We start from the raw sequence: 19,673 nt of genomic DNA on the forward strand, positions 1-19,673 counted from the left end.
TATTTATTAAGTTAATGTGCTTATTGCAAAGCTTTAGGAGAGCAAGTGGCTTGTCTTGACATTTTTCTCTTAATTAACACTTACATGCTCAAACTGACAATGAATTCATATAAAGCAGTGTATGTGAATATCTTTTTTCCTAGGAGTTTTTTTCTATACTTTTATCTAGGAATAAGATTCTGTTTCTTTTCAATAATTTTTACCAGCATCATAATGTACATCAAAGATAAAATTATTGCTTTAGTGTAATTTTAAAATTAAATTGTTAAGGCTGAATCAGAATACTAATATAATAAAAAACTAGTTTGAATATTGATTTCTTAAAGGAGTGAAGTCAAATTAATCTTTCTATTAAATATTTTAAATTATTAAGACTTCTTGATTGAATCTAAGTTATATATGCTTTGGAATCAGTGACAGTTTAGTCGATGGTATAATAAAATAAATAGGTAGATAAACATAAATTATTCAAATATAATTTTACAATAACTTCATAATTATAAATTGAAATTCATGCAAGAAGAAATGAAAAAATTGTAGTGATAGAAAATAATAGGAGAGAAACCTTACTTAGAATGATCAGAGAAGACCTCGCCAAGGAATAACATTTCACCTAGGACATGAAGAATACAATGTCTAATCTTATATTCAAACAAAATGCATAATTATTAATTTTTTATACGTTTCCTTTATCCTTTGAACATAAGAATTTAGATTACTCTGGATAAATAATGAATATTTTTTAACTCACAGTTTTCAATCACTAGGTCTGTCTAGAAAACAATGTGATTTCCTTTACATATAAAAATGGCATCATTGATCCAGTATCAGTATAATATTCCCTCTGAGATTTTTTTCTTAGTGAAGTTAGTTTTACAAACTATTCCATATTATTACCACTTTTCTTTGTGAGCACCAGGGTAATTATATGATATGGCTAGTTCATTGGTTGTAAACCTGAGGTTCCCAAGTCTCTGGAAAATCTTTGTTGCTAGGTCATGGTACTAGCTGGGGTCTGCAAATTATTTTGCACTATTTGTAAGAGCATATACAAAATCAATAAGACTATACTAAACATTAAGATTCTTTGCTTTTGTCTTAAATTAAATCAGTATTGGTATAGCAACATCTATTCAGCTGTAAATGACATTATAGAAATATGGGTTCTACAAACGCCAAAAAAGGTTGGAAAACACTGACTTAATGACATCAAAAGTACATTTTCTAAACATAAAAATGTAAGTTATTTTATAAAAAGTTAATTGCCCCATCTGATGGATATTGAGAATAATATTCTCTAGATTATTTGTCAAAGTCAGCAATTATCAGACATAATGGTCTCAGAACCCCTTCACACACTTAAAAATTATTAAGGACACCAAATAGCATTTGTTTATGTGGTTATACCTAGTAATATCTACTGTGCAAGAAATTAAAACTGAGAAATTTTAAATGTTTATTTGCCTCAAAATAAGAATAATAAGCCTTTATATGTCAACATAAATAACATTTTTATGAAAAAAAATAATGTTTTCCAAAGCAAAAATATCTACTGAAAAGGATGGCATTGCTTTACATTTTTTCAAATATATTTCAATGTTTGGTTTAATAGAAGACAGCCAGATTCTCACATCTTCTGTACTCAGTCTGTTGTGATATGTTGTTTTCGTTGAAGAATATGAAGAAACAAATCAGCCTCACACATGTAGTTAGAAAAGGAAGGATGATTTTAATAGTATTTTCAGATAATTATGGGTATTCTTTGAAATTACACCAAAAATTTACAATTTTCTTTTAAAAGTTAGTTAAAGGATGGAATCAAAAATTTTGTCAGGACCATTGAGTACTTTGATATATTATAATCCATTGCCCTGGCTTGAACTTTGAATGAACGTAGGTATGATTTTGTAACACATTTCTTGGTAACTTGAAAAATATATGTTCTTCTAAGTGTTGACATATTTCATTATTTATATTAAAAAACCATTTTCATTAATATAACCACCAAGCTCATAAAAAAGGATTTTGAAGTATTAGAAGCTCTCAAACTCATAGTATTATATGTTTTCCACAGTTCTGATTTGTGTTTAAAAGTTATCTTTGACAAAACAACAATTCCTGTGTTTTTCTGGAATTGACAGGCCCATTTCATTCATTTCGAGAAAATGTCTGCCGAATATCTAAGTCTGAATAATCACAGTTTGTCAGTATTCTTTCATTCCTTCAAGTAACAATGGTATTCTGTTCAAAACCTGACTAGTTCAGCATGCAACTTAACAACTGCATAAGTGCTTTTCCTTGAGACAATCATCATCCTTTGATATGGAACAGCAGTATTGTATTCATACTACTCATTTTGCCAGACTCAAGGGACAAGTTTAAAGTAAGTTAAATTAGTATTTACTGTTGCATTGAGAACAATGTTAAATGAAACTAGCTTTTCTTTTTTGAAACTATTAAATTTTTTTAACTCTTAGCGCATGATAGTGAATAATACAAGGACTATTCATACTATTTGGATCCACCACCTCAATCTGCACTCAGGTGCCAACCCACCATTGCTTTTGTATCATTATTGAAAATGTCAACATAGTGAAAGAGGCAAATGTCATAGTACTATTATTGAAATAATTCAGCCTTTGGACTCCTGATAGGGCCTCGGGGACCCTCATGGGACTGTGGACTTAAAGAATCACCAGTATAATTAAATGAGCAAACTGGTTTGTTTCTTGAACATATATGGGTCAAAATTATGTCTTTTGAATCTTATTTTTTCAGTGAGACAATGTTACAGTGCTATCCTCAGAATAGAGATCTTATTCAGGGGTGAGAACCTTTTTTTGGCCAAGGGCCATTTGGGTATTTATAACATCATTCACGGGCCATACAAAATTATCACTTTAAAAATTAGCCTGCTATATTTGGTCAAACATTTAATTAATTCACCCCTAAAGCCTTGCCAGGGCCAGACCAAATGATTTCATAGGCCTTATACAGTCCACAGGCCAGACATTCCCCACCCCTGGTATGTAAATAACCCTACTTATTTATACCCTATACTTATACCCTACAGTATAGTACCCTACTTAAGCATTATAAATGGTTCACCCTCACTCTGTAATCCCAATTAATTCCAGAGCAGGGAATAGAATATCTCCTCCCTAAGTCAAAATGAGAAAAGGCTTCACAAAGTCTTTTGCGGATACAAGACCAGGAATTGTAATTTCTGGCTAACTCGACTTATTTCCAAAGAGATACTATTTCTGTACTTGGATGGCATCTAATGTTTCCCCAGGATATCTTATCTACTAATAGATACAGAGAGGCCTCTTTTAAGTAATAGCCTTGTTTTGGAAAGATAATTTTATTAGAGATATAATTGAGCGTGGCTCTCTAAAACTCAGTTTAGAACATTTAAAATTGATGAGCTTTTAAATAAATATAAAATTTTTCAGCTTTTCCTAAAAAGATAAGATCAACATTACTTGTCCAGCGCCCTATGTATATCACAGCTGTCATTCTTTATATCCTCCAGGCTATTTTACTCATTTGCATTCAATGACTGGCTCCTATAGATGTTTGAGTAACTGATTTCTACTCTTGTTCATTATTGTTTAGTTTCTCCTCCATTATAACAACATGTTTGTTTTGCTAATTATTCTGGTGTGATAGCAAAACAGATTATTGAGACTTCAAATAAAAGATGGTTCTCTTCTGTACTTTTCTAATGAGAAAGGCACCACCCAGTATGATAAAGTATTTCATATTTTGATAAAATTGAAGTTAAACAATAGTAATATGTTTTAGCTTTTAATTTTGAGTTTACAAATCATTTTATTTTCTTATTTTTATTGATTTTAGAAAGATGAAAGGAGAGCAAGAAAGGGAAACATATATCGGTTGCTGATCATACACACCCCAACTGGGGATCGAAACCGTAATCTGGGTATGTGCCCTGACTGGGAATCCAACCCGCTGCCTTTTGGTATATGGGACCATGCTCCAACCAACTGAGCCATACCAGCTGGGCGACAAATAATTTTAAATGGTTGTTCTATGGCATTCTGCTAAATGTACAGGTTTTACATTGATTTTTGTTTCTTTGTTCATCTCCTTTAGTGTCCCCTCTGTCTTTATATATAGTGGTAATTGAAAATGAAATTCCTCCCATCCTTTTCTAATTATTTAATGTTCACAGAATTATATTCATCATTAAAGCTAAGCATAATTTAACTGGGAAATGTACAATTTCTACTCTGAAATCTGAACTTGCAAATGACATTTAATTGTTATCCTAAGAAGATATAGCTAACCAGAAATTATTAGCTGTAGAGTTAAGTTTTATTGCTTACCAGTGGTTCTCAACCTTCCTAATGCCGCGACCCTTTATTACAGTTCCTCATGTTGTGGTGACCCCCAACCATAAAATTATTTTCGTTGCTACTTTAAACTGTAATTTTGCTACTGTTATGAATCATAATGTAAATATCTGATATGCAGGATGTATTTAGGCAACCCCTGTGAAAGGGTCGTTCAACCCCCAAAGGGGTCGCGACCCACAGGTTGAGAACTGCTGGCTTAGGCAGTCTATAAGTGGCTAGGTTCTTTTTTTATTCTTTAAAAACAAGTAATATACCTTCTCATTTTAGAAAATGTATATAAGGGGGGAAAAGAGTTCCTCTACACTTAATTAATGACTGCTAAAATTTTGTTGTATATCATTCTGTTATTTTTTTCTTTGCATTCAAATATTTATATAAATGGATCATAATAGGAAGGCAGTGAATAAGAGCTTAGGTTCTGGAATCACTAGTAGGTATATGGCCTTTAGAAAGTTACTTTACCTCTGTAACCATAATTATCTCATCTGTAAAATGAAAAATAATAATAACATTTCCCTCATAGAGTTATTATAAGGTTTAAATTTCAAAATTCATATTAATCACTTATCACAAAGTTTGAAATACAAGTAATGCTCCCTAAATGTTAGCTATTATTATTAAACTATAATATTTTATCCTAAACAATAAAGATTAAAAAAAAATTTATCCTAGCTCATTCATTTAGTAATATAAACATCATTACATGTTTTTAAATAATCTTGTACAACATTATTATTGTTTGCTATTCTAATTTGTGGAGGTAGCATCGTTTTTTCAGCAGCCCCTATTATGGATATTTCAGTTGTTATTTCAGTTTTTAAAACAATGATATAATGATCTGGAAGTTAAATGTTTCACAGTTTTCTCTTTTTAATTTATTTATTTTATTTATTTGTTTGTTTATTTATTTCAGAGAGGGAGAGAGAGATTAAAACATCAATAATGAGAGAGAATCATTGGTCAGCTGCTTCCTGCATACCCCCTACTGGAGATCGAGCCCGCAACCCAGGCATGTACCTTTGACCGGAATTGAACCAGGGACCCTTCAGTCTGCAGGCCGACACTCTATCCACTGAGCCAAACTGGCTATGGCACAGTTTTCTCTTTTTAAATTTTTTTTATTTATTTTTAGAGAGAGAGGAAGGGATATGGAGAGAAAAAGAAACATCCATCAGTGTCTCTTACACACCCCCTACCGGGGATCAAGCTGGAAACCCCAAGCATGTGCCCTGACTAGGAATCAAACTGCCAACCTCTTGGTACATGGGACGATGCCCAACCAACTGAGCCACACTGGCCAGAACTACAGTTTTCTCTTAATTAAACCTAGCAACTGTATTAATTCTACCTTTGTTTAAAGTATATGCAGAATCTTTAGTTCATTATTCATATAATTGTGTGTGTTTTTTATTGTCTAAAGTTTTACATGTCTCCTTTTCCTCCGATTGATCCCCCTGTCCCCCCAGCCATTCCCACTCTAGGCATGCCCCCACCTCCCCAGTGTCTGTGTCCATTGGTTATGCGAATATGCATGCACACAAGTCCTTTGGTTGTTCTCTAACCTCCCCACCACCACCACCATCACCACCACCACCACCACCACCACCACCACCATTTGTCTCTGGATCTATTCTTGTTCATCAAATTATGTTGATCATTATATCCCACATATGAGTGAGATCATGTGATATTTATCTTTCTCCAACTGGCTTATTTCGCTTAGCATAATGCTCTCCAGTTCCATCCATGTTGTTGCAAATGGTAAAAATTCCTTCTTTTGTATAGTGGCGTAGTATTCCATTGTATAGATGTACCATAGCTTTTTAATCCACTCATCTGCTGATGGGCACTTAGGCTGTTTCCAAATCTTAGCTATTATAAATTGTGCTGCTATGAACATAGGGGTGCATATATCCTTTCTGATTGGTGTTTCTGGTTTCTTGGGATATAGTTTTAGAAGTGGGATTACTGGGTCACATGGAAGTTCAATTTTTAACTTTCTGAGGAACCTCCATACTATTTTTCACAGTGGCTGCACCAGTCTGCATTCCCACCAGCAGTGCACGAGGGTTCCTTTTTCTCCACATCTTAGCCAGCACTTGTCGTTTGTTGATTTGTTGATGATAGCCATTCTGACAGGTGTGAGATGGTGTCTCATTGTTATTTTGTCACTCTCAGATGATTAGGACTTTGAGCATGTTGTTTTTTTTAAAATATATTTTATTGATTTTTTACAGAGAGGGAGAGAGATAGAGAGCCAGAAACATCGATGAGAGAGAAACATCGATCAGCCGCCTCCTGCATATCCCCTACTGGGGATATGCGTGCAACCAAGGCACATGCCCTTGACCGGAATCAAACCCAGGACCCTTCAGTCCTCAGGCCGATGCTCTATCCACTGAGCCAAACCAGTTTCGGCATTGAGCATGTTTTTATATGTCTCTGGGCCTTCTTTATGTCCTCTTTCAAAAAGTGTCTATTTAGATCCTTTGCCCATTTTTTTATTGGGTTGTTTATCTTCCTTTTGTTAAGTTGTATGAGTTCTCTGTGAATTTTGGAGATTAAACACTTATCGGAAATATCATTGGCAAATATGTTCTCCCATGCAGTGGACTTTCTTGTTGTTTTGTTGATGGTTTCTCGTGGTGTGCAGAAGCTTTTTATTTTGATGTAGTCCCATTTGTTTATTTTCCCCTTAGTCTCCATTGCCCTAGGAGCTGTGTCTGTAAAGATATTGCTACGACATATGTCTGCTATTTCGCTGCCTATGGAGTCTTGTAGGATTTTTATGGTTTCCCATCTTACATTTAAGTCCTTTAGCCATTTTGAGTTTGTTTTTGTGTATGGTGTAAGTTGCTGATCTAGTTTCATTATTTTGCATGTATGTGACCAAATTTCCCAACATCATTTATTGAAGAGACTTCTTGACTCCATTGTATGTTCTTGCCTCCTTTGTCAAATATTATTAATTGAGCATAATGGCTTGGGTCGATTTCTGGGCTCTCTGTGCTGTTCTATTGGTCTATATGTCTGTTCTTGTGCCAGAACCAGGCAGTTTTGAGAACCGTGGCTTGGTAATATGGCTGGATATCCAGTATTGTCATCCCTCTAACTTTGTTCTTCTTTCTCAAGATTGCTGTGGTATTCGGGGTCTTTTTTTTATTCCAGATGAATTTTTGGAACGTTTGTTCTAGATCTTTGAAATATGCCATTGGTATTTTAATTGGGATTGCATTGAATCTGTAAATTGCTTTGGGTAGTATGAACATTTTAATGATGTTGATCCTACCAATACGTGAACATGGTATGTTCTTCCATCTGTTTATATCTTCCTCTATCTCTTTTTTCAATGTCCTGTAGTTTTTTAAATACAGGTCTTTTACGTCCTTAGTTAAGTTTATTCCTAGGTATCTTAGTTTTTCTTTATTCATATAATTCATATGGATACCAAGAACAGTTCATTTTTGCATCTTGATGAATTCAATTTAATGATATTCAATTAAAAGCAGTTTTTAGTATTTGCATATGACTTATTTATTGGCAGACATTTAAAAAATTATGGATCCAAAGTTGTTTGAAAACTTAACATTGAGTATGTAAAAGTAATTGCACTATGAGGCACTAAATATTGAGGGTCAGCCCAACTGCCACTTTGAAATATTTTTTAAATAGACCTCAGTTTTTATATTTATAATATCATGGTATTAAATTAAGTAACCTCTAAAGTTCCTTGTAGGCCTATAAATCTGTTTCTTTGAAATAAGTTTCTATACTGACTGAATAAATATTACCATTCTGTTTAGCCCTCCTCTCTGATGTTATATTAATATCCAATTAATATAAAATAATTTATATTTATTTATCCAGCCTTTACATTCCATGTTACTACATAAAGTTGGGGATTATCAACTGAAAATGCTCTAACTTTAGTCAAGATTTTTCTCATTTAGGTCAAGCTTAATTCTGTTAAATGAAATAATGATTTATCTTGGTATCCACTAGAGTTTGTGCAAGCGATAGGAAAATAGGAAAGTGAGAAGTATAGAAATACAAGGAATAATTAAATTAAGAATACTAGCTTTCATTTTAATTAAAAAGTTTTGATTCCTTTAAACTTCTTTTTGATAGTTTGGGGCATGTTTGTGCAAAAGCAGCTCAACAGAAATAACCTATGCCATCATTATTTCAGCAACAGAATTTATTAGATAGAGCCATGATTTAAATCCATATAATTGCCCTAGCTCAGTGGTTCTCAACCTGTGGGTCGCGACCCCTTTGGGGGTCGAACGACCCTTTCACAGGGGTTGCCTAAGACCATCAGTAAACACATATATGATTACATATTGTTTTTGTGATTAATCACTACGCTTTAATTATGTTCAATTTGTAACAATGAAATTGGGGGTCACCGCAACATGAGGAAGGTTGAGAACCACTGCCCTAGCTGGTTTGCCTCAGTGGCCAGAGTGTCGGCCTCCAGACTGAAGGGTGCCAGGTTCGAATCAGGTTAGGGGTACGTGCCAGTTCCAGATATGTAGGAGGCAGCCAGTCAATGATTCTCTCTCATCATTGATGTTTCTATCTTCTCTCTCCCCTGATTCTCTATCATCATTGATATATCTATCTCTCCCCTCTCCCAAATCAGTAAAATATATATTTTAAAAAAAAAACCACCCAAGAAAAAAAGGGCAAGAAGGGTCGACATTTTAAATAAATAAATAAATAAATAAATAATAAATAATAAATAAATAAATAAATATCCATATAATTAACTGGCCATGTCTCATCTCATTCATGACTTTAATAAAGAGCAAATCCCAAATTAAATTATTCTCTGGATCATTATATTTTAAAATGATATATATTCTAAAATTGGCCATGCCAAAACTTCAGGATTAAAGACAAATCCTAAAAAAGTATTTTCTTACTTACAGAAGTTGGTTCAAATTTTCAAGTTGAAAGTAAAACTCTTTTTAATGTCCTCCTCCAAATCATAACTACCAGAAACAATCTATAGCTTTACTAATATACACTGAGTGGTATTGGTTGGAAGATAGTTTCTAAGTAAGAAGTTTTTTTTCTATTACTGATGCCCATACTTTTTAAAAAGTGGCATAATAAAATCAGGTTAAAAATGTTTGTCTCTCAGGGTAATTAGGAGTCAGTTAGATAATTCTAAAAATAAAAGAATTCAGGCCCTAAGGCAAACAAACAGAAAAATTTGTTTAATCTACATAATCTAAATCAATAGAAAATATGTCAGGGGACAAGGATGGGAGTCTACATTAGTCATTTCATAGATGAAAGTCTAAATTTTCTTAATTTCTAGTTCTCCAGAAAGCCACTGAACCTCTCTAAACCTGAGTTCTCTTATCAATAAAACAAACACACAAAATATAAACCTTTTCTCAAAAATTTTCAGCAAACATTTTGTAATAAAGAGAAATGTGAATGCATACACCCAGTGATATAGTCACTTACCTTTATGTGGCTTTTACAAGCCTAAACTTTCTTTGAAATTTCATATCTTTAAAAAAATTAATATAAAGTTGGATTTCTACTCTAAAATCTATATGTTTGCTTCAATAAAAACATAACACAACTACTTATTATTGGCAAGAGGAATAATTTTTTACCTTCTTAGCAGTCGAAATGATTTTACAGTGAGCTCAGTTTTGAAAAATTAGACTAAAACAAAGCAAATCAACAACCCATATTGTATTCGCTTTCAGGCAATGTCTTTTTTAAATGATATTTCTAGAATTCAAACTTTTATTAAAAAGCTGACTATAAACAGCAGTGATTTCACTGTTTTATAGGACACATACTGGTAATTAATCCCTAAGGATAGATTCTCCAGTAATCCTAAAGAAAGATTCCTAGAATGTTACAAAAGAACATTTGTGCAATATTTTCAGACTATTTTTAATAAATGTTTTGTTAAATATTCTAGCTGGGAGGCTGAATAGAATATTGAAATGGTTTTGATCCTCTGGTTTATATCTTTTACAATCTCAGTAAAATGCTTGTAGAAGGATTTCTTCAAGATAGAAAAATTATTAGTGATAACATTTTTTGTTTTGCAACTGACATTTTATTTTTCAGTATATGTAAATAATTAATAATTTCAACCAACTCATAATCCTTACAGTTCTTTACACCTGATTATAAAAATTTCATTAATATTGCAATGATCCTATATGTAACAGAAACATTTGCAGTTTAACCTCTCTTAGTTACTGATAGAGAATGTTTAGCCTCAGAGAAATGTATGTATAAAATTAGCTAACATGTGAGGCTCTTACAATTATCATGAAGACCAAATTAATTCATTTTATTCAAATGCTAATCTTTTGTGATTTCTCTTATTCTGTTCCATCTTTGATTATTAAGGGTTGACTAGAATAAGTGAGAGCATTGCATTTCAAAATCTATTCATTTAACTTTTCTCTACTTCTCAAATTTTTGTTTATGAGACAAATCTTTTTCAGATTCTCTTTGAAAATTTTTAGTATTTGGAATTATTACCTGTTGTAGGAGCCACAAAAATATTACATGACAACTCTGACTTTGATAACCACATTGGTTTTCTAAAGTCTTCCTCTTATGATAGTTTCAATTTACAATATCCAATTTATATGCAGAAAATTTATCTCAAGCATTGACAAATGAGCTGTCTACTCCAAAAATCTATCTTTAAATTAGTATTATAGTCTTTTTTTTCATGTTTAGTGTTCAATAGTGACTATCTTTTCTCTCTTATAATTCATATAATAACAAAATTTATTTAAGATGGAGAGATAAAGAGATATATACATACATATAATCTAATAAGCATCAATTTTTGTCCTACCCATTTATTTCCAGGCCTATTAAGGAAATACAACCTTAAACTATAAATTAGGAACTGTGGATGTTGTTCCTTGATTTGTCATTAATATTTTGTGTAACCTTGAATAAGATACCTTATGTTGCTAGACTTGATGTAATTTTAAGCTCTCTGGAAATTAAAAAAAATATGTATGTAGAAAGTGGCATTCACTTGTTACTGAAAATTTGCTGAAAATCTTCACAGTTTTTGAAAGTTTTCAGAAAGCAGCATGAGTCACTAGACTATACTTTTATTGGAAACTGCATAGTTTATCTTTGTAATCAAGATATAGTGAGTCTCCCTTTAAAAAGGGAAACAACTTTTGATATGAAAATGTGCTCTGAGGTCAAAGAAAATAGCACAAGAGAATTACTAGGAACACATTGTCTACACAAAGGCCCTGTCTTATAGCGGGTAGACATTCTACTTGGTTTTCATTGTTTCTAAATTTGAGAATTCTGTTTGACTAAGCATGAGAATTGGTGATTATTATTTGGGCATAAATTTAGTTAATGCTGAAGAATTAGTAGAAACTATTTATATTGACTAAAACCAGAAGTTGGCATTAAAATTCTTATGTGCCAAGATGCTGTTTTTTTTTTTCAAAATGAAAATTCAATTCTTAGTATTTAGTAATCTCCATATACTATTTGAGATGTCCTAAAAAGGATAAAACAATATGTAGTGTGCCAAATATAATTTTGTAGTATGGTCAGGTTTCTTTTCTTCAGGAGATTTTAACACTCAGAACTTGACATCATGTTGATGCTTCTCTGCTGTCTCCTAATACAAGCAGAAGCATTCCAGCTAACTTGACCTGTGCAGTCTGAAGGGAGGCTATCATTCTGCACATGTACGAATCCACTTGATCGGAAGCTTCTTTCCCCTTCTCCCTCTCTATTTTCATTTTTTTTTCTTTTTGTCTTCCTCTTTAAACAAAATATTTGTTGTTGTTACAGCTCTACTAAAAAGCAAATGAATTTCTAGTTTATCCCTCATCTGATAAAACATTTTGTGTTAAGAACCTTCTTTTTCTCATTTATGTAATGATATAAAACGAGTTTTTAAAATGGCAACTTTATTTTCCCCTCTTACCTAGGAGGAAGATTCAACTGAAATACAGAAAGCTTTGAGGGAGTGACTGTATCTGACATTGGTCTGGCATTAAAATTTTCTGGTTGGGCAGCACAATTGTTTAATTGGGAATCTCAGTGACAGCTGAACAACCTCAATGCTTGGGTCAGCAAGCGGAGGATCTTCACTCTGTCACCTATTAAGAATGATGCTTGTCAGGACTGATCTTTCCACTTGGGGAACATTTATGTTTCTAATCATATCATTAATGTTTTCTGATATTACAATGGAATAGATACTAAAACACTGAAAGAAACAAAGTTCTATGCATAGGTATATTTGTAATTCTTTGTTTTTCATAAACCAAATGCAAATGTAACACTACCCCAGATACTGCTTCATCAGAAATCCCCAAGATAACTGAAAGTAAGTGCACATTTCTTCATCAGGAATAGTGCCATAACAATGATTGCATTCTACTGACTAGCCTATTTGCAGAGCATGTCATATAGCCTCTGGGTTAGTTAACTCCTTGACCTCCTAAGAGGTACCTCAAAGAGTCAATTGATGTTTTTGCATGTATTTACTAATGCGTAGAAAAATTTTTAAGTTCACTTTTTCTTTATTCTGTCTTTTTTACCCATCTTCCCTCATTGTAGCAAATTAGACGGCCGGATGAAAGCAAAGGAGTTGCTAGTAGAGTTGGATCCCTCAAAGTAAATATGTTTCTAACATTTTTTGGCAAGATTTTGTCTATAGCCTACACTTCTTCCTTTTTGGCGGGTGGTGGGAGGAAGGGAGCTTTTTCCATTTTTCACCATCCCATTTTTTTTTATTTTAATATTTTTATTGGCTGTTGGGTCATATTTTTTGTTTGTTTCAGCTACACATAGAGCAACCAGCTGAAGGCAAGCTGACAAATAACTAGCTTTGAATGGCACTACAGACAAGAAAAAGGGCAACTGCCTCACTACAGGTGCCATAATTTGGGGTTCTAGAGTAAACCGTTCCTCTGACTGATGTCACTATGTGTTAAGTTCCTGTTATACAGAGAACTAATATTTATTTTCAGAATACTATCTTCCCTGTTTATGTTTTTTATAAAAAATAATTAAGTATTATTTTGGTGTTATTACCATTTATGTTTATTCCAGAAAAATAATTATGAATTAATAACATATTTTATACATATATAAAAATCTTAAGAATTAGAAATGTTATATGATGCTGGTATAATGGGCTCACATTATAGCTAACAGTATTTAAGCACTCAATCCCCTTTATTTTATTTTTTAAATTAAAAAATTGATATAACAATCAGCAGAAACAATATACATCTAATGTTTGCCCATTTTTGTATGTGATTTGCTAATTTACAACTTAAATATTTCTGATCTGATGGTCCCATTTACTAGCTGTTAAATATCTTGGGTACTTGATACTCTAACATTTAGTCACAATGAGTAGGTAAACAAGTTATCAATCCTAAGAAACACAGACATAGTTAAAAGTTGCATTGATAATTTTTAATGCTGCCCCCATAAATGTAAGATAAAATTTGAATTTTTAAAATACACAAAGGAATTCCCCCCCCCCCAAATTAACAGCTTCTTATATGTCAATCCCATTTGTTCTTGCAACAGTAGTAACTATTAAACTAATCAAAATGACTTCATTACACTGGGATGTTTCCAAAATTCAATAACTATGTAGCGGTTGCCAACCGGTTGGTTTGCGGACCACTGGTGGTCCGTGAGGTCCGAAAGGTTGGTGACCGCTGGTTTAGATTCTAGAGGCCTAATATTAAGTTATTTCAAAATTTTACACACCTTCAGTTTATTTCCATTTAACAATTTATTAAGCACTAATTTCTGCACTTTTTCCTCTCCTTGCCTCTTCTGCCTTCTTAATTTTACTTTTTTTGTATTTGTTTATTTGTGTGTGTGCCACTTGTGTGATTGCACATGGATGAAGGTGTGTCTGTACGTTTGTGTCCTTAATTCCAGACAAATCATCCTCTCTGTTCTCTAACACTGCTATATACTGGGTATCATTTTTTAAAATGTTATTTCACTAAGGATAATCAGAGGAGATAGGAAGTGTTGATTAAATTTCTATTTCAAAAATGAGGCAAGTTAAAATTATTCAGTCACAAATATATTAGTTTATGTATCCTGATGATTATTAGTAACATTCCTCACTGTCTACTGTGAGGTATCTATCATATTTTACCTTTGTCTTTAAGGAAAGTTAAATCTATAATCATTTAGACTATGGATTATGACTCACACTCAAATGTGCAGAGCAACATAACTTTGGAGAAGTTATTGATAGTTAAATAAAGATCAAATAGCATCCCTAACTGCAGCACCATCTGCTATAAACTGGATTGTATGTGTGAGTATGTGTGTGTTTAATTATCTCTGTGTTCAGCTTTTGTGTGTATAGAACTTCAAGTTATAATTGTATGTTCGTTGTTTTTAAGTATATATACAGTATGATTATATATATACACACATTATTTATAAGAACAAAAGATAGATATTTGGGTTCAGTCAGTTTACTTTAATGTGGATGCAGCCTTAAATCAAAAAGTGTATTTGGGAAAGAAAGGCAAATTTCATAATTTTTAAATATTTTTACTCCATATTTCTACCAAATAGAAAAATCTTAAGTGGATCTCTAGGGGATTAAAAGGGTAGTTACAGTATTTCTTTTCTCTAATGCTTTGGGGAGACAAGATGCAATCATTAAAATATTGGCTTCCCTAGTCACAGCTTTATTTAGCATGTATTCTTGTATTATACAAAGATCTTTGATGTGTTGAAATGTTTGCCAAAGGCAGTGAGAAATGTGCAATGCTATGATCTTATTTTTAAAAGAAAAACTGAAAAGAGAACAAGGTGCTTTTTCAATTCATTTTTTGATGTTTACATGTAGCTCCATCGAAAGCTGGATGAGCTCAGAGATCACCTAGAAGGCAATGTGAAAGGATACTCTCTCAGAGTACATGTACGATTTTACTTGGTGATTTTTTTTCCCCTAAACTTCTGCTGACTGGTAATTCCAAATCTGATTGGTTTGTCCTCTCATCTCCATTTTTGTTTACTTTTTTTCTCTTTTCTCCCTCTTTTCTAGCTGTAGCTTCATGCTCATGTTTATGAAATACAGATTAAATTGGCAGAGCAGAGGACCCTTAAGCCACACTAGCATTGAGGTTGATTTAATAACATTCTGGATTCATTACAAAATAAAAACTTCCTTTGCAAAATCTGTGTTTCTTATTCAATTATATAATTTTCTGAGGATCTATTCATGAGACTTCATTTGGAGCTTTTCTGTTGACTGTCTCTTCTGTCCCCTGTTAGATGTGTCAACAGGATTATAATTTATGGGCTGAATCCAAGTGATAGAGCCTTTATGATTCAATTTCAGTTGTCAAGGAAAATGATCTATGTTAGAGTATAGGTATTCTGGCAAGTAGACTTTTTTCTGAATTAACAGACTTTTCTCAACTCATATTCTTTAGGATTAACTGTAAGATATTTTTTGTTTAAAAATAAAATAGTAAGCATCTTTATCAGGAACACCATCATGTAACATCTTACTTGAGACAAAGGATTGTATGCTTAAGATAACACTTTGAAAGAGAACAATACCTTATAGCCACTCAATACTGTGCATATATTATATAATCAAAGGCAAAAATAGTATTTTGTGACCAGTAGTTCAGACTCAGAATACTTAGCTCTTCTACTGAATATACATTTCTAAGATAAATGGAAGTAAATCTCAAAAATGGTATATGATATAAATATGGCAGAAGAAAAGCTAAATTATTGTTGTATAGTAAAACCTCGATATAACAGATTAATTCAGGAGAGGGAGTGTTCATTATAGCTGAAACTCCATTATATAATAAAGAAGGTTTTCTAAATGCATGTTAAAAACTTGACAAATTAGTTAGTTTACTTGTTTTTACTTATGTGGACATATTTGTGTAATTAAAATTAAGTATGTATGAAAAGTTTAATTTCACAGAAAACTTTTCTAAATGTATACTGTAATTTTAATTTTAAACTGAGTAAGTTTAGTAAATGCATGCATTCATCAGTCATCACAAGTAAACAAATGCACAAAGCTGGGTTGGGGACCCTATTCAGAATATGCCGGATGCTCAAGGCCAGTTAAGAGTGTGAAGGCCCTATTCAGAGCATGCTGGATGTCCAAGAAGGTTCAGCCCCCGGCAGAGAGGCGCGGATCCAACTGGCGTAGTAGGGCAGGATCAAGATCTATGCCGCCAACATATGGTGCAGCAAGCATAGGATAAATGAGGAGCTGTGTTCCCAACAGTTAGTGCAGCTAGCAGGGTTGGAGGAGGAACTTGCTCTGACACTGGGGCATGGCTTAGCACAAGTCCAACCATCAGCAGGCATGCGTTAAAACTGCTGCAGAAAGTCTTGCCACAGGACAACAGAACCAAGTAGCACAAGCGCTGCGGTGTGGTCACGTGCTAATCATTCGTTGAACATTGTTTATGAGTGTTGGCTCTTAGATTTAAATATGTAGACTATAGTTGTAGGTATGTAATATTTATTTATGTCAGTGAAATTACTACAGTGTTTTTCTATCATATGGCCTATTCACTAAAATTTGTTTTAAAAAAATAGCAGTGAATTAATAACAAAAATAAAAAATAATAATCTGTTAATTTAATTATAAGCAAAACTTGGGTAAAAACATTTTAAAGTTATCAGTGTTAATATTCACATATGACATGCGGACTAGAAATTTTGTCCATTAAATTGAGGTCTGCAAAAATCAAGGGTTTACTCTAAATAATTCTGGCTCTATTTAGCCCTGACCTCCCATTCCTAAGGCTTTTTAAAAAGTGCCTATGAATCCTAGCCCTGACTTCTCCCAAGATTAGTGCTATACATTTAATTCATATTGCTATGATAGTTTTTGTTATACAGGGTTGAATGAAAAATAATAGTGATATAATAATTCTCAGCTTGTTTTTAATTAGTTATTTATATCTCTATATTAAGTTTTGATTACTGAAGTCCAAAATTGTTTTTACTAATATCAGTAATTAAATTATAATAGCTAAACAGAGAAGGAAAGTATAGCAAGTGTTTTCTACTTCTTCCTTTGGAGCCAGTCCTTCTTTTCTATTTATATTCTTATTGAAGCTAAAAGATCATCCACAATCGCCCTCAGAATGTGTTCCACTGTTTAAAAAAAAATCAGCATGAACTCTATGTCTAAATCAGTCTAAAGATACCTGGATATTATTCTAAAAACCACTAAAGATATTCTGATTATATTAATTAATATATGTATTTAGTGTCATACTCTTCCCTAATCAGCCATGAGAGCTGATATTCTTTTTCTTTCAATAAAACTAAGACTAGAAAATTGAGACTTGTTCACGTCAACTTGGTGGGGAGTTAGTGTTATGTTAGGGTTAAATGAAAAGTTCTGTACTTTGCAAATTAGTTTATCTCATGTCATTCTTCGATTTCTTTTTTCAACACCTATACTGCGTAGTATAGTACATAATGACCAGTCTCAGTATCTTCATCTTTTGTTTCATTTCATGGGGCTGCACTTGTTTTGTATACCTTTTATTTTTCTGCAAAGATTGAATAGAGGTATATCATTCTGAGATTTCTGTTAACTAGAAGAGTAGAAAAAAAACTATCTAAAGGCAAATTATATCTTCTCTAGAGAGCTCAGCTAAGAAAAGATGCAAATAAAATGCTTAACTTAATGTTCACTTTTTCTCCTTCACCTTTAATTTCTATTACCCCAGAATGCTGTAATATATGCCTTGTATATTTTAAAATATTGCTTAAGAGCAGAATAAAGTTATTCTCAGGACCATAGGCTATATAAATAGGTTTTGTTTCTAAAATGGGGTAAATTGGCAGATAGTCACCATTCAGTTTCACACAAATTTATTATAGGTGATCACACACAAGAGCAAAACAGTGGGTGCCATTTTATTCATTGAAACACTGCTAAATATTTCATTAAAAGGAAAGATTTAGAACCATCTTGCCACTTAAATATTTTATTTAATAATTGTAGAAGGTGAGGCATCATACAGAAGTTTGGAATAAGGATTTTATTAAATCATTGATGCTTCTATTGGTATCATCTACACAATATATTATTTTTTAGAGAGAAAAGAACCTTGCATTCTTATTTATTATGGATAATCAATTATATAAAATTTAATATTCTATTAAAATATAATTTTTTGAATATTAAATTTTATTTATATACTTCTTTATCCTACATTTACTCCTCTATAGCAAAATGTAGGATGTAATAGATTCTTGAATTCTACATTAAGAATTTATCATCTTTTTCTGTCCATTGCACAAAGCTGAAATATTCTGAACCCTCAATGGGTTTTTAGTAGTTTTCATATTGATAATATTAACATTTTCTACCTAAGCAGAGTTTGCCTAATTCAACAACTGCAAAATTTACTGCAAATTCTTAGACTGATAATGTGTTGAGAATAATGACAAGACTAAAACCACATAAAGTAAAAAGTTAATTTTCCATTTAACCAAATGCATGAAACTAGTAAGAAGAATACTAAAAGTAATGCACAAGATTGAAGAACAATGTAGATAGTGTTGAAAATTGGAAAACATAGGTTATAAAAAGACAAACTAACACTTTGTTTAAGTAATATAAATCAAGATAAATTTACAAAATTGAAGTTAATTAGTTTTTAAAAATAGGATCTGGAAAGATTGAATATTAAAATATTTAGAAGAAGAGTTAGATATATGCTCATGAAATAATGACGAATAGAAAGGAAAGCAAGGAGAGGAGTAAAAATACCTCAAAGCCACAAATTTTGTATTTTCACTCAGTTTATGTAACATGATAGTAACTTTTTATTCAGCTACAAATGTATACAGATAGGTAACCAAATATGTTAATTTTTAAAGGCTTTTAAAAACAATAAAAGGGAAGATGACTTATAAAGACAGATTATTGGCACAAAGTTAACTAAAAATAAAACTGATATGAAGTAGGTTGTAGATCTTTTAAAATCAGTATTTTCATTTCAGCCTTACTCCTGAATTACCTCTTATATTTTTTGAATTGTATTTGGGCTCTTTTTCACTTTTATATTCATCAAATTAATGCTATTACTCGGGAGTCAGCAAACTATAGCCTTTGGGCCAAATCCTGTTTCTCTTTTGTGAGCCCACAAACTAGGGATGATTTTTGCATTTTTAAATAATGGAGGGAAATCAAAAGAATATCATTTTATGATATGTGAAAATTATATTAAATTCAAATTTCAGTGTCCA

At 32.3% G+C, this 19,673-nt stretch overlaps 1 protein-coding gene across 16 annotated transcripts in view; it reads left to right on the forward strand.

Annotated features, from left to right (window-relative positions):
* The window catches only part of GPHN (gephyrin), a 439,201-nt gene that overhangs the window by 293,734 nt on the left and 125,794 nt on the right, over window positions 1–19,673 (forward strand). For 11 of the 16 annotated variants that reach the window (XM_036310162.1, XM_036310186.1, XM_036310276.1 and 8 more), the window contains one exon: window positions 12,987–13,043. The exons of the other annotated variants lie outside the window; for them this stretch is intronic. In XM_036310162.1, coding sequence (XP_036166055.1) covers window positions 12,987–13,043 — 57 coding nt within the window. The remainder of the gene's footprint in view (window positions 1–12,986; window positions 13,044–19,673) is intronic. 16 annotated transcript variants of the gene reach the window in all.

Source organism: Myotis myotis, unplaced genomic scaffold, assembly GCF_014108235.1.
Source record: "Myotis myotis isolate mMyoMyo1 unplaced genomic scaffold, mMyoMyo1.p scaffold_m19_p_1, whole genome shotgun sequence".
Taxonomy (NCBI): domain Eukaryota; kingdom Metazoa; phylum Chordata; class Mammalia; order Chiroptera; family Vespertilionidae; genus Myotis; species Myotis myotis.